This window comes from Canis lupus, chromosome 11 (genome assembly GCF_011100685.1).
Source record: "Canis lupus familiaris isolate Mischka breed German Shepherd chromosome 11, alternate assembly UU_Cfam_GSD_1.0, whole genome shotgun sequence".
Lineage (NCBI taxonomy): Eukaryota > Metazoa > Chordata > Mammalia > Carnivora > Canidae > Canis > Canis lupus.
The window spans coordinates 56398980-56424920 of NC_049232.1; the positions used below are offsets into that span (position 1 = coordinate 56398980).

At 51.7% G+C, this 25941-nt stretch overlaps 1 protein-coding gene and 1 long non-coding RNA gene across 6 annotated transcripts in view; one reads left to right on the forward strand and one right to left on the reverse strand.

Annotated features, from left to right (window-relative positions):
• Nucleotides 1-25941, forward strand: part of COL15A1 (collagen type XV alpha 1 chain) — a 105592-nt gene that overhangs the window by 35891 nt on the left and 43760 nt on the right. For 3 of the 5 annotated variants that reach the window (XM_038552919.1, XM_038552920.1, XM_038552922.1), the window contains exons 3-13: nt 1944-2491; nt 4037-4111; nt 5625-5705; nt 10753-10900; nt 14298-14407; nt 16391-16546; nt 17788-17940; nt 20340-20489; nt 21055-21204; nt 24536-24595; nt 25781-25873. In XM_038552919.1, coding sequence (XP_038408847.1) covers nt 1944-2491; nt 4037-4111; nt 5625-5705; nt 10753-10900; nt 14298-14407; nt 16391-16546; nt 17788-17940; nt 20340-20489; nt 21055-21204; nt 24536-24595; nt 25781-25873 — 1724 coding nt within the window. Of the gene's footprint in view, nt 1-1619; nt 1690-1943; nt 2492-4036; nt 4112-5624; nt 5706-10752; nt 10901-14297; nt 14408-16390; nt 16547-17787; nt 17941-20339; nt 20490-21054; nt 21205-24535; nt 24596-25780; nt 25874-25941 lie in introns of those variants that run through there. The other 2 variants (XM_038552923.1, XM_038552921.1) reach the window with 2 other exon arrangements.
• Nucleotides 1532-6287, reverse strand: LOC106559497. Its single transcript, XR_005367040.1, has 3 exons — nt 6002-6287; nt 3042-3144; nt 1532-2529 (listed from the first exon to the last, which is right to left on the reverse strand). It is a non-coding gene; the product is annotated as an uncharacterized LOC106559497 (long non-coding RNA).

Below are 25941 nucleotides of genomic sequence, written 5' to 3' on the forward strand. Positions count from 1 at the left end.
CCCCATCTTGGCCCTCTCCTTGTCACAGAGGGGTCAATAACCCCTGTCCATCAACCACTTGGACTTGTTGAAAGGCAGAAGTTGGGGCACCTGGGTGGCTCAGTTGGTTAAGCATTTGCCTTTGACTCAAGTCATGATCCCAGGGTCCTGGGATTGAGCCCCGTGTCGGGCTCTCTGCTCAGAGGGAAGCCTGCTTCTTCCTCTCTCTCTCCCCCTACCTGCCATTCCGCCTGCTTGTGCTCCCTCTCTGTCAAATAAATAAATAAATAAAATCTAAAAAAAGAAAAAAAACAAAAAAAAAGGAAAGAGTAGTGAATGTTTATTGCATTACCACCTTATTTACCAAGTTACACAGGTGGTCTCACTCAATCATTTTCATGGGGCTCATATCATAGAGGAAAACATGGCCTTGCAATAGTGAAATGACTCACCCAAGGTCACACAGCTAATTAGTTGTTCAGCCAGACAGGGACAAGTTGGTAAACTGAAAGGCAGGCTTGATTTACTACATGGAGCTTTACTCCCAGTGCCCTTGAAGGCTTGGGTCTTCTCTGGACATAAACTCAAGTCCCCTGTAGTCACTCAGGCTCTCAAGGTCCTCTGACCTTTGGCTGTAACCCAGGCAGTCACCAGGGTCTGCTTTCCCCCTTGACCTCTGGGGAAGAACCCTGCTCGATTCTGACCCTCCCTCATCTCCTCATTGGGCTGAATACTCAGGATCTGGCTTCACTTCTGAGGCCTAAGTGTCCTGCATGTCCATTGTCCTGCCCGCAGGGGTCCAGTCCACCTGTCCCCAAGACCTGCCTTCCTGTCTCACTGCTGGCATCGTGGACATCTCCTCAGGAATGGGTGCACATCACACAAGGCAGCCCAGAGCCTGCTCCCAGGGCACCAGGGTTGGGCCGATCAGGGCTCCTTAGACTAGGGGCCTTTCCAGGCCACCACAATGGAACCCTAGGATTTCAGCTGGATAAGAGCTCAGACCCTGGGGTCAGATGCTCTGGCTTTGAACCCTGAGGGAACTTACCTTGGGCAAATTTCTTAATTTCTCCTTGAAGTCAAATGAAGCTAAGGGTACTTCCCCTCCCAGAATTATCATGAGGATGAAAAATGAGCTAATGTATGTGAAGAGTTTAGCGCAGGGCTCCACGCAGGAGAACTCAGGGAATGTCCCTGTTGATGATGATGAGAATTCCAACAGCCCTGAAGTCTAGGAACACTTCACCTTGTCCCAGCTTCTCCCCATAACCCTGGGGACACTTCAACAGTAGCCCTTGTTCAAAACAAACCAACCTACCCAGTTTTATAGAGAGAAACGAGGAACAATCTGTAAGTTGATGGGAGAACTTTATATAGTCCTCGAATATTCTAGGAAATACTTTAAAATGTTTTCCAAACTGCAGTCAGGACTTTTTAGTGGGTAATGACATTAATTGAGTGGGTCGTTGCCAACATGCTTTTAATGATTCTATTTATTTATTTGAGAGGGGAGGGGCAGAGAGAGAGGGAGAGAGTCCTAAGCATCTCCCTGTTGAGCACGGAGCCCAGCTTGGGGCTCAGTGTCGTGACGCTGAGCCAAAACCAAGAGTCAGACGTCTGCTCAACTGACTGACCCACCCAGGCGCCCCTCCAGCATGCTTTTAATAAAAGAGGAAAAGAATTCCCCAAAGGAAAATTTCGGAGTGCCTGGTGAGTATTGAAAGTAAATAATGTTTTATGAAACATTGTTCCAGGGTTACAGATATGTTTATTGAAACGGGCCTATTGGGTTGCAATATAAATGCATTTCTAATTGTGGGTCATTGTCAAAAAAGTTTGTAAACCAGTAAGGAAGGAACTATAGGGAGGTTTCTGAGGGATCCCATTTCCCTTTTTTTTCCTCCCCATTTTCAAGCATTGTGGAATATATGTGTGAGGCATGGCCTCTGTCTCCTTCCCTGCAGAGTTGGCTTCCCAGGGCCCCCTGGACCTCACGGAGCTCATCGGCGTCCCGCTGCCCTCATCTGTGTCCTTTGTCACGGGCTATGGTGGCTTCCCAGCCTACAGCTTCGGGCCTGGTGCCAACGTCGGCCGCCCAGCCAGGACCCTCATCCCACCCACCTTCTTCAGGGACTTCGCCATCAGCGTCACAGTGAAGCCCAGCAGTGCCAGCGGTGGGGTGCTCTTTGCTATCACCGATGCCTTCCAGAAGGTCATCTACCTGGGCCTGCGGCTCTCGGGCGTGGAGGATGGTGGCCAGCGGGTCATCCTCTACTACACGGAGCCAGGCTCCCATGTGTCCCATGAGGCTGCTGCCTTCCTGGTGCCTGTGATGACCCACCGGTGGAACCGCTTTGCGGTGATCGTCCAGGGCGAGGAGGTGACCCTCCTCATGGACTGTGAAGAGCACAGCCACATCTCCTTCCAGCGGTCCTCCCGGGCCTTGGCTTTCGAGCCCAGTGCAGGGATCTTCGTGGGCAATGCAGGAGCCACGGGGCTGGAGAGATTCACCGTGAGTCTAGCTCTGTGGATCCGGGAGGCCGCTGGACACTGTGCAAGAAACACAAGCCATTGTTCTTGTTATTATTTTATTCTTTCTTTTTTAAAGATTTTATTTATTCATAAGAGACACACACACACACAGAGGCAGAGACACAGGCAGAGGGAGAAGCAGGCTCCATGCAGGGACCCCGATGCGGGACTCGATCCTGGGACCCCAGGATCACTCCCTGAGCCGAAGGCAGACACTCAACCACTGAGCCACCCACGGATCCCTCATTATTTTATTCTTAAAGCCTCAAAGAGGCAGGCATGTGTGGTGGGATGAGCACTAGTCCCACAACCCAAAACCTAGATTCCAGTCCTATGTTTCCAACTTATTCTGATGATTCCAGAGCGTGGATTCTCTGATCCTCTCTGGGTTTTCTTATCTGTACACAAGGATGAGAAAGTCTGCACCATGGAGTGGTAGAGTCAAGTGGGATGGCCTGACGGAAAGCTCTCTGTGCATTTTCAGGCATTTATAAAAGGAGGATAGTTTATTATTTTTTCAGTGATCTTACCTTGGGAGAGGAGTGCCAGGTGCATTTAATTTTTGCCAAGCTAGAGGAAGCTGGAATGCCAGAGTGAAAGGTAGTTTCTCTCTCTCCTTTTGGACAATATTCTCTGAAAAAATAGCAGAAAATTGCCCTGTCAAACAGGCTTTATTTTTTTTTTAAGATTTAAAAAATTATATTTATTCATGAGACACAAGAGAGAGGCAGAGACACAGGCAGAGGGAGAAGCGGGTTCCTTGTGGGGAGCCTGATATGGGACTTGATCCCGGGTCTCCAGGTTCACGCCCTGGGCCAAAGGCAGGCACCCAACCGCTGAGCCAACAGGTGTCCCAAAAGAGGCTTTTATGCATAAGCCATTCTAAGAAAATCCCTTTTATTGTGGTTATGCATCCAGTCAGCACACATACTCGTACCTTACCTAACCGGTACTAGATGGTACCATGGGGCAGAGTTTGGGTTTATTTGTAGTTTAGTGGGAGACGGTGAGTGAATCTGAAGAAGTTAAAATCCAATTACAGTTTTTTAACACTTTGGGAGCATCATGGAAAACCAACTGTCAGGGTGGAGAGAGGAGGCAGGAGTGGAGGCAGGGAGGCTGGCTGGTCTTTCTTCTTCACACGAGGGCTTCTGGCCAAGAAGCTTCGAGCTATAGGGGAAAGACACTTTCTGGGTGAGGAAGATGGACGTGCATCTTAGGGCCTGTCACCAACAGGCTAGGGATCTGGATCCAGTTAGGGGGCTTCTGTGTTAGCCTGTGCTCTGAACACAGTACCCTGGGGCTTCTGCAGCTAGTGGAGCTCATATTATATTGGCCCAAGGAGAGTCCCCCTAAATGAGGTGGGCCGAGAGGTGGCTTATCCTGTTGTCATGGCCACACACAGCACATTCTCACACCTGTCCTTTCACTCAGTGGCGTGGTCTCTCTTACAAGAACAATCATGTTTGCCACTAGTGGTCTTAGATGTGCAAGCAGTGGCTTCTGACCTTGTGCTTTTCCCCAGGGCTCCATACAGCAGCTCACCATCCACCCTGACCCCAGGACCCCTGAGGAGATGTGTGAAACTGAAGAATCCTCGGTGAGCCCCCATCTCCCCTGTCCCTGCCCCCACCCCTAGCCGCCAGTTGACCTGGGAGGGCTGGACGCCCAGGCAATTCCTCTTCCCCAACGTCATGGAGTCTCTAAAATCTCTAGACTTCTCAAGCACTGCCTCAAGTCCTATTTTGAGTTTTTGGGCTCAGTTTATTTTTTTAAGAACTTCAGCCATGTCTTTTGTGGGGGTTGGGGTGGGTTGTATTTATTTTGGGGTGTTAGGTTCTTCTGTGGCTGTGGCAGTCAGTGGCCTGGTTTCTAGACTTCCTGCCAAGAAAGGGTGTCAGGATTCTAAAATCAAAGTTAAAACTCTAAGACATGAGTGTAAATTCCTATAAAAACGGGCCTAAATTTAGCTTTTATGCTTGGCAAATGAATCAGTTCCTAAGTTGGGGATGGAGTGGTAGGCAGGGAAAAAAGATGGGTCCTTCCACGCCCCCCCTTCCCTTCTGTCTCCCTCCCTCCCCCAAGGACCTACTGAGTCCCTGCTAGGTGACAGACCTGGGGGCTGCTGGAAATAATGAGATACATCAGCAGCTGTCTCTCCTCAAGCTGCTCTCACACACTTAACAAGCCCGAAGGCAGTGACAGAGCTGGGGGTGACCTGGAACCTGGGAAGTCCTCAAACCCAAGCTCCCGGGTTGAGTGGGGGCACGAAGGTGAAAGAGTAGGTGAGAGAGGAGCTGATGCTTGACCAATGACACACAAGTCTCAGCTGGGGATGAGGAGGAAAAGGCCTTTCTGGTAGAAGCCATAGCGTGATGCAGAAAGTCAGAGGTGAGCATGGCGTGGCATATTCCTAGAACTTCTCTTTCTCTTTGGGGGATGTCAACCCCAAAGTACAGCATAAGCTGATTTCATTCATCTAGAAAAAAATGCTGCCAATTTAGTGGGAAAGCTCTTTGGGGGTGGAATTAGGCTCTGTAAGAACGTTTGCACTCCCCAAGGCCTAACCCTGGCCTGCCATTCCTTTAAAGCTGGGAGAAGGGACACCTTACATATATCATCCCCTGCTCTCTGCCCTGCTGTTAGCACTGGAAAAGTAGAGGCCGCCCAAGAGTCCAAGAATAAGGTATTATTGACAAAAGGATGGTGGCCCCCAGGCTCTCTGGCTGACATCAGAAGGCTAATTATGAAAATAAGGTAGCAATAGGAAGACATTCTCCAAATGTCACGGTTCTCCAGCGTAACATTCTGGTGACAGCCATGCAAATGGAAGTGCCTTTGGCAGAGGTTGAAGGGCCCTGGACAAGATGAAAGTAGGTATGTTCGAGAGACTGTGCGTTGACTGCATGAGCAGTGAAAGGAACAGTGAAAAGAATAGCCAAGCCTGAGCACTGTACACGTGCTCTCTCTGGCTCTGTCCGTCTCCTTCTTTCACACATGCACACGCGCATGCACGCACACACACAGTTTCTCCAAAGGAGTCACCGTCTGTGACCGTCCCACTTGTCAACTGCTGCTCCCCCCTCTGCCGGGCATGATTTGTCTCCACACAGGCGTCAGGAGAGAGCAGCGGGCTTCAGGAGCCAGAGGGAGTAGCTGAGATCTTAGAAGCTGTCACCTACACTCAAGCCCCCGTGAGTACTGGCTGCCTCGCCGCACCTTCTTGGTCAGCTTTTAGGGGCCGGGAGTTAATAGAGAGGGCCCCGAGCTCTGGGGCTTCTGTCTCTTTTCTTAGATCTGTGACTTTAATTGTGGGCTCACCTGGGAAGGTCAGGAAAGTCCTGGCCAAGGCATTTTGCCAAATTCCCAGTGCAGTGAAATGCCAGTTATCTCTAGGCCACAAGAGGACCCTGTGCCGTGGCCGCAAGAGGACCGTCCAAAGGCAAGCGTGCTCCACTCCCTCCCAGCTCTGTGAGCTTAGGTGACTTACTCAGCCTCTCTGAGCCACAGCTCCTCTTCCATAAAATGCTGATCAGAGTCCTCTCTCAAGGAGGTGTTGGGAGGGTCAGATGAAGCAGTGCAGGGTCAGGTCTCAGCCCAGTGTCTGGGACGAGGGAAGTGGTGCCGCCGAATGGTGGCTGGTGTTCGCATTTGCTCAGGGCCCTGGGCTGTGGGAAAGAAGGCAGGGCCCCCACTCCTGTGAGATGCAGAGTCTTCCCAGGAGCTCCCTTCTGGCCCCATGGGAAAGGCTGCCATCCTTGCAGTGGTTGGGGCCTCCTCCCTCCTGGGAATGTACTCTGTGGCCCAGACAAGGAAGTGGTTTTGAAAGCACTGAGTCAGACCATGGGGACAGCAGGAACCCATTTTTAATGAAGACAGCAGTGTCTGAGTCATTGAACACAGAAGCCCAGCAATCTCCTTGACTGGTCTGGCATATTCTACAGACTTATCCCTGATAAAAGAAAGCAAGGAGATGGAAATAGGGCAGAGGCTATAGAGTATAGGTCTCTGGTGACAGAGGTTTGGGTGGAGCAGAATGGAACCTCAGTCTGTTAGTGCTGGGGAGACTTAAAGGTCCCCGCTTTCTGTACAGAGATTTATGGAAAACTGCCCTTTGGACAGATGGGCAAATTGAGGCCCAGGCAGGGGAACAGAGTGGCCCTTGGGTACCTGGGTGGAGCTGAAGCTAGAGCACGAGCCCCCTGACGCCCCATCCAGGGCTCAGGCCACAGCCTCGTGCTTCTGGTCTCAGGGTGCTGCAGAGGCTCCTCCCCAGGACCACAGCCAGTTCGAGGGCAGCTGAGATGGAAGAGGCAAGGGTCTAAGGTGGCCTAGATGGTGATGGGGCTGTGGCTGTTCTCGGCAGTGTCGTAACCCTATGTGCCACAGCTCTTGGCCACCCCATTGGCATGTCCAGGGCACTTGCAGCAGGGCCTAGAGTGCTAGTTCCTTCTAGCCTGACGCTGTGCCTGCCCAGTGCCCCAGTTCACAGCTCGGCGTGAGGCCAGCTCAGGCAGAGATGCCAGTAACACATGGTGGCCCCTGCAAGAGGAACGGAAAAGGGGAGTGAGGGTTTGAGAGCATGAGATGATCATGGCAGCAGGGACCACCCAGGGCTTCCTGGTGGAGGAGGCATTGAAGCTGGGCAGCTCTGGACAGGGGTAGAGAAAAGGAAGGGATGCAAGAGAACCAGCACTTCTCCATACCCACTGTGGGCCTGGTGCTTGTGTATACGTGACTTAATTCAATCCTTGCAACAACCTTGCAAGGGAGGTGGTGGCTCAGGGAACAGGATGGCTTTGCCAGGGTCAGGCAGTGGTGGAGTCAGGACCTCGGGCCACAGTGCCACAGGCGCGGGGCAGGTGTCCGAGCACGCTGTAGTCAGGAGGAGGTAAGGACTACATCCTTCTCGTGTCTAGAGAACAGAAGAGTGATTTGAGGGACTTGGTGGTCCCTGGGCCCCCTCCCTCCTTGGACACTTTACTTCCTAGACTTCCCAGCCGCACTGTCCTCCGTGGCGTTGAGAGAACCGGTGCCCATCAGAGTCCCACCCGGTGTGGCTCAGCTCTCCACTTGCTGGTTGTTGGCTGGACGTCAGTAACTTCCTCCTCCTCCGTTGAGGGGGCTGGTGCGGGTTACGTGGCCCCCGTGAAACATGGGCAGCCCTCCGTGCGTGGTGGTGGGCGTCGCTCTCCACTGATAAGATTATTGCCCTAGAGCGCCCTGTTCTGCTGGGGGCCCCCTTCCCAGCACCTGCTTCCTGGTCGGCTGGTGACTGGGGCTGCTGGGCATGCCAAACCCCTGTGGTTGCCCGTAGTCCTTAACAGAATTCTCTCTGGGCTGTGGGTGCTGATGCTAACTTGTCTGTTCCTGGCATCTGAGTCTCGTTTGTTCGTTTGTTCGCTGCCTCCCTGCGTGGCTCCTGCAGAGCAGCACTTCCTTTGCTGTTTCCCGGGGAGTGTTTTTCCATTCATTCCTCAGAGGGGGCACTGAGGCACAGAGGAGTGAATAGTTTGTCCCCAGGGCTGCCCCGCCAGGCGGTGGCACAGCCAGGTCTCCAGCTCCGGTCCAGGGCTCTGTCTCTCATGTCACCGCCTCCTGGGAGGGCTCCAGCTCCCCTCCAGGGCCACCCCTCCAGGACAGGGGAATTCCCCTCTTCTCTCAGATGTTCCCCTCTCATCTCTGTCTGGCTTCTCTCTTGGAACGAATCTCACTTCCCTGTCCTCACCCCTTCCAACCTGCCACTCTGCAAGACACAAGCCATGACCAGCGGCGAACTGAATCATGGGCTGCCGGAGCAGTCAGGGACTTAAAAAGCCAGCCCTCCTCACCTCTTTCCCCATTTAGGGCAGGAGTCCCTGCCACCGCATGCTTCCCCCTAAGTCAGCTTCTGTTGACACACCTCTCCATTTCTGGAAAGTTCTATCGTGCTCAGTTAGAATTAATGTCCCTGTGGTTCCCAGGCCTGGCTGTGCATCAAAATCGCGCGTGTGTCTTGGCGGGTGGTGGTGGTTGGGGGGGAGATCGGTGGGGGGACAGTTGCCTCTGGGCTGTGTACCTGGGCATTCAGATTCAGGAGGGCTGGAGTGAGGTCCAAGAAAGTGTACTTGCAAAAGCTCTGCAGGTGATTCGGATCCGCAGCCAGGGCCTCCTTTCCAGCCACACCTAAATGCTCACAGTTTTCCCAGACTCTGTAAACATTTGTAACTCCTTCACCCAGGCCTTGGCCTGGCCTCGGTGGTCTGTTTGCCTGGAGGGCCCTTCCCGCCCCCCGTCACCCCCCACCCCCCCGGCCAAGTCCTAACTGTTCAGGATCCTGTCCGCAGCCCCTTGTCGGAGCGTCCCTCCTGTACTCTGCTCTCACCCACTCTGCTGTCCCACATGTCACATTCAAGCACATCGTGTCTGAGTCTGGGTCTCCCCCCAGTACAACGATTTAAGGTCTTCATTTCTGTATCCCTGAGGATCAGCTAAGGATGCGGCACACAGTAGGGCCTCAGGAAGTACATGTGGAATGAAGAATTCTGTTTGTGAATGAGAGAGAGGCTCAGCAAGCCTCTACACCTTTGATACAAAGTCTTGAGACTCGGTAGTCCCATTTTGTCATAGACACACAGGTTCCGCATCCACACTAACCCCTGAAAACCAACAGCCACCTGTTGGAGGCAAGACACCTGACCCTAACCACCAAGGGTCAGCTTACCTGATTCATGCTCTGCCTCGAAGCGCAGTTGGTAGCTCACTTCTTGGGAATTTGACAAATGAGGGTTTTGGTGCACAGGCTGGAGTCCGTGATTTCACGTAACGGGACCGTTGCCGTCTTGAACACAGCTCAGCCCATTGTTACGTTGCGCTCTGGTTTCCCATACCCCTGCCTGCCCTGCCTGCCTGCCTGATCCCAAAGCTCAAACCCCTTACAAAGCAGCTTCGCTTCCAGCTACCAGCAGGGACGCCATCAGAGAACCACAGCAGAGTGCCCCCTGCCTAGGGCAGAGCTCACACCACCCGGCTGGGGCCCCCCTGCAGCTGGGGAGAAGCAGGGGAGCGTGCTTGGGAGTTCTTCACAGCCCGCTGGTGGTGGGGCCTGCTCTCTTTCTCCCACCGCCCACCCTCCCCGATTCCTGCCTCGCTGGGATTTTACTGTGCAGCCTCCCAGTTTCTTTCTTTTCTTTTCTTTTCTTTTCTTTTCTTTTCTTTTCTTTTCTTTTCTTTTCTTTTCTTTTCTTTTCTTTTCTTTTCTTTCTTTTCTTTTCTTTCTTTTCTTTTCTTTTCTTTCTTTTCTTTTCTTTCTTTTCTTCCTTTTCTTCCTTTTCTTTTCTTTTCTTTCTTTCTTTTCTTTTCTCTTTTCTTTTCTTTCTTTTTTTTTTAAAGACTATTTATTTATTCACAAGAGACACAGAGAGAGAGGCAGAGACACAGGCAGAGGGAAAAGCAGACTCCATGCAGGGAGCCCAACGTAGGACTCGATCCCAGGACTCCAGGATCACGCCCTGGGCCAAAGGCAGGCACTCATCCGCTGAGCCACCCAGGCATCCCAGCCTCCCAGTTTCTTGACCTAAACCCAACTCTCAACCCTCAAATCCGCACTCTCATTGGTGCCAGGCTGAACTCCCCAATGCATACACTTCTCTTGAACCTAATACCCATGGACACCCCAGGTGCAAGGTCAGACTTCTCACCAAAGAACTGAGCTCTCTGCTCTCTGCCTCCCCTGGCTCCATCCACCTGCTTCCCTCCCCGAGCCCTCGAACCCTCGCCAGGCATAGGTAAGCCAGGTCCTAACAGTGCTGTGTCCTTTCTTACCTGGAGCCTCCCTCCATCCCTGTCTTCTGAAACTCTCCTCATTCTTTAAGGCCCAACTTCTTGGAGACTTTCATTCCTGCTTCTGCCCTGGAGATTTTACAGTACAATAACCTACATTTTATTTTTAATACATAAATATTCTGTGTTCGTTACTGGAAAAACTGCAATTGTGGATGAACGAAAAAAGATAAAACAATCCCCTTTAATACCAACACCCAGGGAAAAGCACTATGGAGGTGCTGCTCTTTCTCAAGTACCTTTTTCAGGTCCTGGGAGGGTCAGTGATTGCCTATGTATACAATAGGCAGGTCCAGATATTTTTCTGGGTTTGTTTAGCACGTCGTGGATATATTATTTCCTCCAGTGAAAATCACTGCCATTTTTTTCCTGCTTCCCTCCCAAGTAAATCCTTTTGGGTTTTGTTTTTCCTCCCTTCAGTCTAAAGAAGCAAAAGTTGAACCCATAAACGCACCTCCAACTCCATCCCCTCCTTCTGACGACACAGAACTTTCGGGTGAGCCCGTACCCGAGGGGACTGCGGAAACTGTCAACTTGAGCGTCAGCCTGCATAGCATCCCAGAGCAAGGCAAGTCCCTGTTGCGCCTCCATACACGATGGTCTTCTGTGAAGCGATTGCTGTGTGCCCAGCCTGGGGGATGTATGCCACATGGAACATCTCATTTAACCTTCCCCTCGGCCCTTCGAGGAAGGAATTGTAACCATCCTCGTTTTATAGACAAGATGGGGAAATCAAGTCATAGAGAGAAGGGAGGTCACCTAGCTGAGGCTCTTTGGCTTGTAAATGGCAGAGTTGCATTTGAACTTGGATACTTGAACTTTTAACCCCTAGACTCTGGAAAGGCCCAAGTTCCAACAGAAAAGCTTACAGGAAAAAAAAAAAAAAAAAAGAAAAGCTTGCAGGAATTGTTGCTCTTTATTAAATACCTACTGTGTGCCAAGTGTTCACATACTCCATCTATAATCTTGGAAGTACGTCTCCCGGTTGGTTTTATTGGCCAGTATTTTATGGGTGGAAAACCTGATACTTGAAAAGGTAAGTGACATGCCCACGGTCACAGCTCATGCCCATGCTCAGACGGCTAGTGAGTAGTGGGACTGACCCAGCGTCCAGGCCTGATTCCAGAATCCCCATCCTTTCCAGCTTCAGCCGCAAACTCCTGACTCTCAGAGAATAGGATCAGGTCATCTAAGCTCCTACGTGGCACACGTGAGACACTGGTGGCCAGAGAGGGGCAGGCACCCAGCAGGTCAGTGGCAGGCCCTGGGGGAGTGCTGGTCTCCTGGCTCCCCATCCAGGGCTCTTGCTCCTGACCCTTGTCATCTGCAGTGTGCAGAGAACACTGGTCAAAACCCAGAATCTGATGTGATCCCCTAGGCGGCTGCCTGACATGTACCCAAGGGCCTGAGATTTCTGTCCTATATCAAAGGGGCAGCTGCTTCAGGCTGAGGTTACTGCTTGTGCCAGAGCACCAACATGCAGGGCAAAAAAAAAACAAGGGCAAATGCCCACTCAGACTGCCTGTAGGAAAGATTGGTTGGGCAAATTGTATTTCATTTTTATGTTAAGCTCCGATATTGGTGATGCAGAGGATTGAATGACCCAGGGACAGGTTTGTGGTATACTCCACAAAAAAAGTGGATTTCAACACTGCATGTATGCTGTAACCCTCATTTTGAATATATTTTTATATCTATTTATGTATAGGCATGTAGAGCAGTGTGTGTGCGTGTGTGTGTTAGAGTAATAGACAACAAAATGTTATAAGTAGTTATCTGGGTGGTAGGATTGTGGGTGGTTTTCCTTTCTTCTGTGTTTGACAAGCCTTCTGCAATCATACGCCTCATTCTTCTTTTTACTGCTACCATCAGTAAATGCAGGTTATTTTAACATCTAAAGTGGGAAGTCTCTGGGTGAGAGAAGGTATACAGTACTGAATAGGAAAAAATTTGTATGGTAATTTAATAAAGTCATAATAACAACCGCGGAGTCAGGGTGTTGCCGTGGAAGACCTGGGACGGAGCAGACGGTTTGGGCAGCAGCTCTACTCAGCCACCTATTTGCTCTTAAGGCCTGGCACACGTTGCTTAACATTTCCAAGCTTCAGATTCTTTAACTGCCCCCTGGGAGTGTTCACAGTCCCCACCTCCCAGGTAGTTTAGAGGATTGGACCCAGCCAGGGATGTGGAATTGGTTTATGAATCGGGAATGCTGTTCTCCTGAGTGGAATTAGGATCTCTAAGGAGGGGCAAGGAGCCAGCAAGGGCTGCAGGCGGAGTAAGGGCCTCTCCTTAGGGTGGGGGTGGGGAGTCGGGGTGCGTGTGAGTGCAAAGGAGGTGGGAGCCAATGCAGACTGGGACGCAGATCTAAGCACCTCTCTCCTCTGTTCCCTGGAATCAGCCAGATTCCTTTACAGGCAGAGAAGAGGCCAAATGGAAACAACAGAGCTTGCTGTTCTTTTGAGTAGACAGCCCAGATAGTGAGGAGAAAGGGGCCCGAACCCTGAGCCCTGTGCCCGTCTAGGCAAAGCTACCTAGGAGTTTTAATCCAAACTTTCCTGAGACTGTCTTGGCCCAGGGCACCCCCACCCCCACCCCACACCTCCAACTTAACATCCTCCAAGGAGTGGGGATTCAGGGCATTGGGGTCTGGCCTGCTGCTTGCACAGCACCCCCTGGTGGCCAGATCTGGGAGGACGAGAGAGAAGAGAGAGAAGAGAAGATGCGGGTGGGCCATAGCTCAGCACCTCCCCCCGCCCACACTGTTCTCACCAGGGGACATGCCTAGCACAGCACACGTGGATGTGGGAACAGGCCGACCTGGCTTCGAGGCCCCTTCCAGTCACTAACTTTCTGTGGGACCTGTTTGTCTTCAGCAAAATGGGGTTAATCATCATAAAGTGTTAATGTGCACACCAGAGCAGCACAGACATGCTATGGGGTGATAGTGGGCAGATGGAAAACGTGGGATTCCTGTCCGGGCTCTGCTCCCCCAGCTGTCAGGTGGTGGAAGGTCCTTGCAGGTAAGACAGATGGGCTAGTGGGAGGATCAAATGAGGCACCTCATGGGACATGCTTAGCCTGGGGCCCAGCCCATGACAGGCATACATTCATATTAGTATAATTTCTTCTTCTTCTTCTTTCTTCTTCTTCTTCTTCTTCTTCTTCTTCTTCTTCTTCTTCTTCTTCTTCTTCTTCTTCTTCTTCTTCTTCTTCTTCTTTTTGCTTTAGGAATCTACTTGTTTTTTAAATTGCAAAAGAGATATGTACTTGTGGTAACAGTTCAATCAATGCAGACAGAGTCCTATGAACCCTCCAAAATTTTCTTTCCTATCTGGAGGAAACCAGTATTAAGCAGTGTGGTTTAGCCAACCTTGTGTGGTTTATCTGCACACACACATACGTATCTATATGTTACATATGTTATTTAATAACTGTATTAGTTATATAATGAAGGTTATATATATATATATAATAATGATAAAACATGTATATTCATATAGTCTTTTTCACTTAACACACATAGAACCACACTGACAATGAGCATTTATCAATCGCTAACTATATTTATTGCTAACTGTATTGAGGGGCTGTCCTCAGTGCTTTTTTTGTATTAACTTATTTAATCCTCGTAGCACATAATCTTCCAAGCAACCTTGTGAAATAGTAATTGTTGCTCCTGACTCATAGACGAGGAACTTGAGGCCCAGGTTGAATGACTTGCCACAGATCACGTTCCTAGGAAGTGGCAAAGCAGGGTTCCCACCCCACAGTTGGTGCCAGCATCTGTGATTAAAGGACAGGGTAATAATCCCCCTCAACATCTGTTTTTCTGCAACTTGTTTTTTTCTCCTCTTAATCCTATATTACGGACATCTTTTCAAGTTAATAGGTAAAGAGGTGCTTCATTGCTTTTTCAGGATTACAAAATGCAGTTGTTAATTCCAGAATGCCTGCTTCCATAGGGTCTGGTGAAGTCCTGAATGACACACTGGAGGAAGTTCATACTGTGGACGGTGCCCCCATTACAGATGTTGGCTCGGGGGATGGGGCCTTCATTCATGTCACTGAGGAGGTGAGTGAATGGTAGATTTCATTTGCTGAGTCAGTAGTAAATTGGTTGCTTATTTCAGGCTTGGTGGTGACTTGTATTGGCACAATAAAGAATCAAGAGGGTTTTAGTTGTTGGTACGGATGAGGGGAGACCCAGGGCCCAGGAGGCTCTCCAGGGATGCCCCAGGACAGGGAGAGGAGATGCGGCATGAGCCAGTCCTCATACCTGCCTGGAAATGAGTCCTGGGTCCTCATTGTGGTACCCACCTCCCTCCTGCTCATTTGTGAAGATTACACAGCCTTTTCCTTTGGAGCTCCTTGAAGACAGAATCAGATGGATTGCATATGTGTCCACTCCATTGTCGTGTAATTGGCTTTTATACCCACAAAGCCAATTTTTTAAAATGCTAGACACAGTGAGGTGTGAAATTGAAGCAAATGTATTTTTTGCACAACAACCTGTGCTAAAAACTCACAGGTTCGGGTGTTTCTTTCTGCTATCCTGGGATGAAACGCGGACACCTCTCATTCTCTCCCAGTCACGATCTGATAATAACCTATTTTCACAGCTATTTCCAAAGTCCAGTCCAGCATAATATCCCTTTGTCTCCCAATTCAAAAGAACACATATCCAGCTCACAAATGGTTTGCAGTGGGGAGGAAGGAGGAGAAAATCTCAGCACACAGATGATTCTCTCTCCAAAGGAATTCTTTACCTTTCCCTATATAGCCCTGAGGCAGCTGGTGGCTGGAGGCAGGTCGGGGGCTAACTCTGATAGAACCACAAGAGATCCTAACTCTGGGAAACAAAGGGTTGCAGAAGGAGAGGTGGGTGGGTGGGGGGATGGGGTAACTGGGTGACCGCACTGAGGAGGACATTTGATGGGATGAGCACTGGGTGTTATGCTATATGTTTGCAAATTGAATTTAAATTTAAAAAAACCAAACAAACTGATTTCCTTTCTTGTCTCATAGCACGTGCCACACAGGTGGTCTGGTTGCTTTTTCTAGCATGTGGAAGTGTACTTAATTATACAATGAATTAATTGTTCTTAATTGTACTTTATTGTAAAGCCCTTTGGGACTTCAGCTAAATTTGAGGCAGAAAGAGTCTCATTTGAAAATCTGTGACGTCATCTTTTCTTTCTTTTTTGGGGAAGGACAATAATTCTGCAAGGATTTATATCGTAGGAAAAAGGATTCTGTGGTCAGATACATTTGGGAGATACTCCACTTTCTATCCTCCTTTTTATAGACTCCTTGTAAGTCCTGCAGCAAGGAAATCTAACTTTGGTCAGCTTAATGGTTTTAGTATCCAAAAGAACTACGTTTTGCAAAACAGAACAAAATAAAACAGAACAACCCTCCAAATTTAAAAGAAAAAAAAAAAGAAACGTTTGGAAACTGAGAGAAAACTGAGATAGTTGGATCACACTAGCACCCAAAACTGCTATTTCCATTTCTTGCATCTGCTGTGTAACCTCCAGAGAAGGTTCTGCATTTCCCAAGGAAACTGAGTCCCAGGCAGAGAAGGATCACGGGGTTCGGTCTGGAGAAGGCTGAGGAGGACAAGATTGTTGTCTGCACATCTCTGAAGCACCGTCAGGGGCAAAAGCATTCGACTTGTCCTTACGGCTTCTGGAGCGGCACCTAGGGCAGGTCACAGGGAGACAGATGTGTCTAGATAGAAGCGTCTGGAGCTGGAGCAGGCTAACTCAGGAGACAGGGATGGCCTGGCCACTGGGCATGTGCAAACAGATGCTTGGACTCAAACAGGAGATACAGTTGCCTCACGGTCTTTCCTGTCCCTGGGATTCTGTGATTCTGGGACTGTCTTGGGGCTGGGGTGAAGTTATAGATAAGAAAATTGCTTCGAGAGAAGGAAGCTACAGGAATGCAAGCTGATAGAGGGAGGGCTGTGGGCAGTCTGTTCTCTCCAGCCACAGGCACATGGATCAGAGCCATAGGCCCCCTGACATGGTGCCTCAAGATGCTTTTGTTTCAGGCTGTGCATACTGAAGAAGGTTTGGCAGCCACAGAGGCCACTGGGGAGGCTGAGGTGCCCACCAGCACTGCCGGGGAAGCGGAGGCCAGCAGTATGCCCACCAGGGGGCCAGCTCTCTCCTTGTCCACTGAAGATATGGGGGAAAGGGTCACTCTGGTAAGTAGCTCAGAGAACTTGCTGTTTCTGGGGGATGGTGGGCATCAGAGGTGGGGGCAGTCACTGGTCTTCCTTATCAGTCTGCAGAATGCAGAGTGATAGCCTTGTGGGATCAAGTCTGTGTAGACCCCGATTTGGAGGCTGAGGGGTCTGTTGACTCATTCAGCTGTTTGTGGAGTGATGTGTTATGTGGGGCATGGGTAGATAGGATAGACCAATTCCTGGGGACAGAGCCATAAGAGATGCAATAGGAAAAGCACTGAAAGGGGCCCAGAACCCAACCCAAAAGATCAGGGGCCCTGGATGCCTTCCTGAGGATAGGATGCTGCTGAAGGTGAGGCTATGGGGACGCTGAGAAGGAAGCTGGCAGGTGAGAGTGAGACAGGTGTTCCAGGAGGCGGGCTAGCAGGAGCAGAGACCTGGAGGCATCAATGGGAACGTGCAGAGGGTCGAATGTGAACAAGAGGAGGCAGGCAATGTGGCTGGAGAGGCCCCCGAGACCCTGAGAGCCGCGAGTGGGAGCTGGAGTGTGTTCAGAAGTGGACTAGTGGACTAGTCAAAGTAGGTCTCAGAAAGTGGAGAAAGGCTGGGAGAAGCAAGCCTGGAGGCCGGGGCTGGGATCGGAGGCTGTGTCGTGGTCCAGGCAAGGGGTGGTATCGGCTCGCTCTGGGTTTGGTCAGTGCTTTCATATTCTTCCCAGAGTCTCAGTGAATAAAGGCCTGGAAGGCGGCTGGTGGATCTGCCACTATGACTGTTGGTGGCCTCGGGAAGGGCAGGGTTAGGGGTGCGGGAGGGGTGGAAGGAGAGCGAGGTGAGGAGGAGGTCAGTGACGCCAGCCAACTCCTCTTAATGAGGGAGAAGGCTGTGTGTTGCGGGTCCCTGGATTTTGCCCTGGTGCCACGACTGGGGCGTCGGTGAAAGCCCCACTCCCAGGAGCAGTGGAAGGAAGAAGGAAGGGATGAGGGTGGGTGGCAGCGAGGATGGTAGGGAGGAGCGGGGTGAACCACGCAGGTGGCACGCTGGCCAGGGGCTCACACCTTGCATGGTGTGCGAGACGTGGGTTTCCGCATGGGTGCTGTGTTCACGGTGCTGCGCAAGATGAGGTCTTGGATGTGCAAGTGCTTTGAAGGCGAGGAAGCCACAGGGTGCAGATGCCCAAGGGACCCTGGCTGTCTGCTGGCTCCAGCCACACGGACCACAGTGGACCGCTGACAGGCCCCTCTCAATGTCTTCCTGTTCAGAGTGTAGATGCTGAAGAAGGCTCGGGAGCCACAGCAGCTGGGGAGGCCGAGGTGCCTGATGGCACCGCCAACGAAACAGAGGCCGACAGTGTGCCCACAGAGGGAGCGACCCTCTCCATGGCCGTCCAGGACCCTGGGACAGGGGTTACCCTGGTAAGGAGTGCAAAGTGCCTCGGGGTTGAGGTCACAGCTGGAGCAGGTCCTGGCCTTCTTAGAGGACCAGTCTTCATTCTGTTCAGCACATCCAAAGGAGCCTGAGTGGGGCGCTTCTCTGGAGTGGAGTTGGCCAAGGCCTGGGCAGGCGTGTGGTCGAGCCCTATTTCTGGGCACAAGCGTGAGCTGTGAGAGGGCAGAGGAAGGGCAGAGTCAAGGGCAGGGCCAAACTCCCTCAGCCCTCTCCTTAGGCGACATGGAGACAGTCAGTGTTCCCAGCTCATGAAGGTGGGACGCAGATATTCTAAGACACTTAGTGGGTCTGTCCCTATGATGTGATTATAGTGGGAGTCCTGCAAGTTCTTCAGACTCAGACTCAGCCCTGGACTCCTCATGTCCACTCCTCCTGTGTTCCCACCTCAACGATAGGGACCATCACCCCCTAGTCGGCCAATACAGAATTCTCTTCCCTCTTCCTTACTCTCCATATCCTGTTAAGCATCAAGTCTTATTGATTTTTCTACCTAAATCCGTTATAGACCTGCCTCCTTCTACCCTTCCCAGCCCCAGACTGTGGGACTGAGACGACTAAGGCCCCACCTCACCTCCATCCTCTCCCCCAACTCTCCCTGGGGTGGGGGCAACCCTCTGTATGGAGCTTCCCATCGCCCTCACTCCAGACCCTGCTCCCCCATGTGGCCACAAGGCCTTGCAGGGTCTGGCCTGGCCAGCCTTGGTGACCACTTCTTAGGCCACTGTCTCCCTGGCTCTCGGTGCTCCCACTTCACTGACCTTCCTGAAGTTTCTTGACTGTGCTTCTCTGCTTAGGATCTTCCCATACCCTCTCCTCTCTACCTAGAACCTTTTCCTTCCTCTGCCCTGCCTTGAATCCTGGCTTATCCTTCAGAGTTCAGCTCAAGCACCACTTTGTCAAGGAAGTACCATCCCAGGGGCGTCTGGGTGGTTCAGTGAGTTGTGTCTGCCTCTCAATTTTGGCTCAGGTCATGATCTCAGGGTCATGATATGGAGCCCTGTATTGGGCTCCAGGCTCCACAGGGAGTCCACTTGAGATTCTCTCTTTCCCTCTCTTGCTGCCACTCTCCCCTCCCCCTAGTGCTCATTTTCTCTCTCTCTCTCTCCCCACCCCCTTCCAAAATAAATAAATAAATCTTAAAAAAAAAAAAGGAAGTACCATCTTAGACTGTGAATCTTCTCATCAGACATGTTCGTGGTACTCAAACCTCTCTTTGGAAGGCCTCATGATAATTGTAGTTAATAATAACCTTTTTTTAAAAGATTTTATTTAGGGCAGCCTGGGTGGCTCAGCGGTTTAGCGCCGCCTTCAGCCCAGGGCGCGATCCTGGAGACCCGGGATGGAATCCCACGTCGGGCTCCCTGCGTGGAGCCTGCTTCTCCCTCTGCCTGTGTCTCTGTCTCTCTCATGAATAAATAAATAAAATCTTTTTTTAAAAAAAGATTTTATTTATTTATTCATGAGAGAGACAGAGACACAGGCAGAGGGAGAAGCAGGCTCCACGTAGGGGGCCCAGTGTGGGACTTGATCCCAGGACCCCAGGATCACGACTTGAGCCAAAGGCAGATGCTCAACCACTGGGCCACCCAAGCATCCAGGTAATAATAATCTTAATAAATTAAGTTCATTTCTGGCTCCCTCCACACTGTAAGCTCTAATAGGACAGGGATTATATATATATCATGTTCATTGTCTTCCTCCCTGCAAATAAATGGTGGGTACTCGGTGGATATTTGCTGGATGAATGACTGGAGGTGTCATCTGGCTGTCACATATCAACAGCCCTGGCCTTTAAGAACGTTCCATACGTTTGCTCCCAGCCTTTCCCCTTTGGTCCATGAGGCGAACTTCGCAGTGGGGACCCGCTGACAGAGCTCTCCAGGCCACTTGCAAGTCGCGTGGGTTATTTTAATTAACAAAGCAGCTGCCTCCACCTTCTCCTCCTCCTTTTCCCCTCCTCCTCCTTTCTTCTTCTCTTTCACCCCCCATCTCTTTCCCCTCACTCCTCATCCTTCCCTCCCCCACTTGTTGAAAGGCAAAGCCCTTAGTCACAGCGTGAGAAAACTAGGGCCTGAGTCCTGACTCGTAGAGGCCAGCGGAGCCGCCAGGGTGCAGGGCTGCCTGGGCGGTGGTGAGCGCTGGGCCCGAGCATGTGCAGGCTTAGGCCAAAGCGGCGGTGAGCGCGGGGGAGCCTGGGGGCGGCCTGCTGACCTGAGAGGTGCCCCAGCCTGGGTCTCCAGGGCCTGTGGGCCAAGGCGGGCCTCGCAGGAGCAAAGCTACGGCCCTGTTACTTGTCTACCTTGGCCCGGCTGCTGACCCAGGGGTGTGGAAGGAGCGGCCCGTTCTCATGCCTCTTCCCTTTCAGGGTGCAGTCGCTGAAGGAATGTTCACAGCATCAGCAGCCACGACGGAAGTGCCCGGCAGCACGTCTGAGGAGGAGGAGGCTCGCCAGGTCCCCACGGGTGGCCTGGTTCCCCTCCCACCCACAGCGGCCCCCGAGCAAGCGGGCGCGCCCGTAAGCATCTCCTGGCCTCCCCTGTGCCTGGGGGGGGGGGGGAGTCAGCGTGCCTTGCGGGGGGGGGGGGGGGGGGGGGGGAGTCAGCGTGCCTTGCAGAGGGGGGGGGTGTCAGCGTGCCGAGGCAGGAGCAGTGCCTGGCCTTCCAGAGGCCAGGGCAGCCCTCAGCTTGGCCAGGGCGCGGACGTGGGTCGGGGCCACCCGAGGGAGGCGGGGGCGGGGGGGGGGGGCGTGGAAGGAGCGTGACAGGGCAGGTCAGGGAGTCAGGCCCAGCCCTGTTCCTCCCAACTTCGCCCAAGAATTTTCTCGGCGGGCTGCCAGGTTGGAAGGGGTGGCGGGGCAGAAGGGAGGGGAGGGAGCGCCCCACCGCCGGAGGAGACGCATGGTCGAGGGGGTTGCGAGTCCCTGCTCCTGTGATGCGGCGAGGACAGTTGAAGGTCAGCAAGTCTCGTGAAACCGGGACCGGCGCCCTAGGAACCACTGTCACCCACACCCCCAGCAGCGATGCCGCACATGGCGTCCCCCGGGAGGGGAGGTGATTCCTCTTGCTGGTTTTGCTCTTCAGGGGCCTGGTGATGAGGGAGAGCTGGCAGCAGCTGTGACCGCGGAGCCCCTTCCCACGGCTGAGGCTGAGGCGCCAGAGGTGGGCGGCAGCCTCCCGGAGCGGCCCCCGCTGCCCGTACCCACAGTGGCCTCTGAAAGAGGGGTCACTCCGGTAAGTGGCGTAGAGGCATGAAGATGAGGTGCGGCCCGTCTTCCACAGGAGGGAAAGAAGGGCCAGAGTCCTAGGAGGGACTTGCTTAGAGGTGGGTTTCATCGTGGTTCATTAAGTTCCAGATTTGGGCCTTTGAGGGGCATCCAACCTGGGAACGCCCAGGAAGCTGCAGTTTGCAGAGGAAATGCAAGGGCGAAAAAAATCTAGGGCACCCAGCTTCTTGTCCCAATTGTCCTCGAATTCAAATGAAAACTTTATAATGGGCAAAGCTGGGCAAAGATGCAAAGACCCCATCTCAGATGTCACGAGAGTCCCATCCCGAACGTGAGGAAGCTCCTAATACTCAGGACTCGGGGGTGAATGTGGGTGACCACCACGTCCCTTCCTCCATGAGTTTCTCTGATTCTTTTTGTTTGTTTGTTTGTTTGTTATTTAGTTTCTCTGATTCTGGGCTGTACCTGTGTGACCTCACCCAAACCCTCTCTTTCCTTTGGGGCTCAGGTGGTCCTCTTTCTAGGAGGGTGGCTGTGAGGTCAAGTCAGAGGTCCCGCAGTCTGGGAATGTTTGGAAAGCTCTGTACACATGCCTGGGGTTGTCACCACATAAGGCCTGTAACTTTGTGTTTGGGAACTAAGAACCCCAGAGCTGTTCTCTGCATGGGCAGGTGTGAATCTGAATGAAGCTGCTCTGGGCATGTGAATATTTGTAAGGGACAGTCTGGTGACCAGATCGGGCAAGTCAGCTTCCTAAGTAACATCGGGTCACCTGCGCTTTCAAAGCCTTGACTCAGGCTGGAGGCACATGGCCCATGTGACCCACCACAGCACTGCAGGGCTAACCTGCGAGGGCTGTGGGACCACATGTCCAAGAATACTCTGGAGCCAGAGCGCCCATGGCCTGAGGACCTCTGCTAGTGGCCCAGGGGTCATCAAGCGCCACTTACTGCCTCTTTCTGTAAAGTCTGTCCATTCATTCATTGATTTACTCACTGGCTGAGCACAGTACCTCAGGGCCTCAGTTCAGACTCTTGGAGATGGAGATGATAATGACCTGGCTCCTGTCCCCAAGGAATTCGCAGTTGAGGAGCAGGAAATCAGCTGTTTGTATTGACATCTATTAAGCACTCTATGTCCGAGTTTATCTGACCCCATGCATACGACTGCAAACTGAAAGGGCCCCAGTTTGCTGGTGAGGGTCGTGGGACCTCCGGAATCCTGCCTGCTGTTGCATGCCTCGAAGAAGCAGAGCTGGCTTTTGAACCGAGGCATGCTGGCCAGCAGAGCTTATGCCCCTGAGCACCCCTGAGAGTGTGGTGCAGTGGAAAGGTGCCAGACTGGGAGCCAGGGTGCCAGGGTTCCTTGCAGGGGCGCCACTGGTGTGTGATGTGTCCATCAGTGTCGATGTTGCCATCCATAAACAGAGGGAGGTTTTTAACAAAAGCTCTGGTTTTTAACTCTGCGCACATTAGAGACACCAGGGCACTTAAACCACCGCAGGTGTCTGAGTGCATTGCCAGACCAATCGAGGAGCCCCTTGCTCTGGGGTTCAGGCTCCCGGGAGATTCTACTGGACAGCTCAGTGGAACCCACCCAGCTGGCAGTGACCCGTGTGGCCCCGGCTCACACGTTGTGACTGCCTCGACCAGGTTCCCCTGCTCTTCTGCTCCTCACTCTAAGGGCCGTGGAAAACAGCAAGACCACATCTCCCCATGGTGACACCACATCAGATACAGCCGTATTGCCTGGCCATGCACCTTTATGTGGAGCCAGTTCTCCTTTTTCTCTTTCAAAAACCTTTTGTGATAGAAATTCTAAAAATTCACAAGACAATTTAGAGTACTACAATAAGCCCCCCACGTACCCATGACTCAGTGTGAACACATAACCAACTCGCCACCGGGCTTCATCTGTTCCACCTCATCTGGCCATCTTTTTGGAGCAGAGATGAAGGCTGGAGGTGAGGGCTGGAGTATTTTAAAACAAATCCCAAATGTCGCATTATTTAACTGATAAATACTTTAATGCATATTGTGAATAGGTTGATCTGGAACTTTTTTTCCTCCTTGGCCTCAATGCCACCCGTCAGTGGTCATTACTATCAATATCAATGTTGTTATCCATCTAACAATGGTTCTTTCAAAATATCTGATACCCTAGTTGCTTAAAAAATGCCTTATTACAATTACTTTGAATCTGGATCTAGACACGTTCTATATATGATGTTTGGGCTGATGTTTCTTAAGTCTCTTGGGGTCTATGATTGTTTCTTAGCTTCCTTTTTCTTTTTTGTCATTGATTTCTTGGAGAAACTGAGTCAGTTGTCCCTTGATCCTTTGTATTTTCCACTTCGAGAAGTTGGTGCTGAAGGCCTGGTGAGACCAGTCATGTTGGTGGCAGTGTTGATGGGTTTACTACTTCTGGGAAGGGCTTTGCAAGCACGTATTAACAGCCATGAAACTACTTAGTGTTAACGTGGAAACTTTTGTTCTGGGAATTAATCCTAAAGGGGATAGTCTGCTATGTAAAAAGGCTTTGTTGTATATAAATTTGCTAATCTCCATATTATCCATAATAGAAAAAAATGGACACAGTTTAACTAGACAAAAAAGGGGGTCAATTGGATAAAGGCTATTCAAATGATGGAATATTATGCAGCTATTAAAATTATACTTACCAGGAATATTTAATGGTGTAGGAAATATAACAAAACCACGATGAAAACTGGTTCTAAACTTGAGTACATTGTGTGGCATTAACTGTCGATATTTATTTGTTGATAAAAAGGGCTTTATTTTTCCTTTCCTGCTTCTCCTCTCCAAGTGGGTGTTCCTGTCACTCTGAAAGCATTTCCTGAACACCCACCAAAGGCCAGGCGCTGGGGCCTAGAGGGGATTCGGGTACTATGCCTGCCCTCCAGGAGCCCACGGTCCCAGGGAGGCAGGCCTATAAGCAATAAAGGCTCTGGACAGGCTACAGGGCTGGTGGGAGGAGAGGGGCGGCCAGAACCTGCCTCAGAGGGTGGCATATTGGTCCTGGTTACCCTGCTCTGGCGGGACCTGGACTGGGGCGGTGGGGGGACCCTAGCTGACAGAATGGGGAGGATCCCTACGGCCTCCTTCCCTCCATCATACCCATCCACCCTATGTGTGAGATGCAGAAAGAAAGGGCTCCTGAGCCCAGGGTGACAAGTGCCCCTTGGGCTGGCTCATGAGGAACAAAGCCTTCTTTACCCCTGTGTAAGCCTCCTCTTAAAGATGATCAGTTTCTACAAAGGGGGGACAGTGGCAGAGGAGGGGTGCCCAGCGCTCTGCTGACCATTCTGTCCTCTTTAGGGTGAAGCTGGGGAGGGGCTTTTTGGCCACCCTGAACCTGCCAGGCCTACTGGACCCACGGTGAGACCCCCTATCTGGGCTCAGCACACACACAGTGTGCAGGGGTTGGGGCTGCTGAGAAATAGGCACAGGCTCAGATTCAGGGTGCCTTCCAGTGAGATGTCAGGGCCTTTACCTCTGTCAGAACCCTCAGGGAACTCAGGGGCAGAGTGTGTTTATATCCTATTTATATCCTGGGCCCTGAATGGCCCACATGTCTCTCTACCACATCCTGAACGACTTGTCACCGTGCCCCAGGACTGTTCCTCCTTCAGGATGCTCTGTCTCTGGGAGCAGCGCCCCATCTTCCTGGATACCAAGGCAAATCAGGAAACATCTTCCAGTGGCCCTATGCCTCCCACGCCCCATCCAGTTTGTCTCCAAGCCCCGAGGCTAGCTGGTGCCTCAGACAGTGGCAGCAGCCCCCCCATCCCCACCTTCCCTCTCCCACTCACACGCACACACCACCGCCACCCTTCTCAATCCAGACCTAACCTCCAGCCCAGCCCCTCCCTGGGGCCTCTGAGCATACGCTCCATGCATGTTCCATGACTGAACTGAGCCTTACCTGGTTCTTATGTTCAGGAATTAAGTACTAGAAAGGTATTTTTAAGAGATTCCCTTTTGTCCTTTGGAGGAATTTGATGGCATTCAACAAGTATGCACTGAGTGCCTTCTTGGTACCAGATCTTGTGCTAAGATACTGGGCATTCAGAGGTATCTGAATGCCCAGTTCAGGATAGGCCAACCCTGGAGGGGACCAACCCTGGAGGGGACCTAGCCAAGAGGGGCCCACAGACATACACACAACTGAGCTTCAAGTCAGGTGGTCCTACCCCCAAATCCAGACCTCAGCAGAGATTGGTGAGGAACACAGAGTAGGGAGAGATGAATTCCACCTCCTACCTGGAAATGGGGTGGGAGGGCTTCATGGAGGTGGTGGCCATGGAACTAGGCCTTGAAGGATGAGTAACAGTTTGAAAGGCAAGAAGGGAGGCTGAGAAGATGTGAAAGAGCACCGTATGTTTGAGGATTGGCTGGCTGTTGGCTGTGCAAAGGGAGGTGATGGGGAGGAGAGTGGGAGAAGAGACCAGAAGGGCAGTGGCAGCAGCAGTGATAGGGCTACAAGGGAAGACTTTTGGTGACCTAGCTGTCCTTAGGGAGTGGCAGGTGAAACCAAGCGGTGGGAATTTCTTCTTTCTCCAGGTGGAAACTGAGGCCGAGGGCTCCGGCCTGGGCTGGGGCTCCGAAATTGGGTTTGGCTCTGGGGACTTGGTACGCAGTGAAGAGCTGTTAAGGGTAAGTGTGAGAATGGGACATCCTGGGATCTGGGACCTGCCTTCTCAGAAATCCGGAGGATTTCCCCT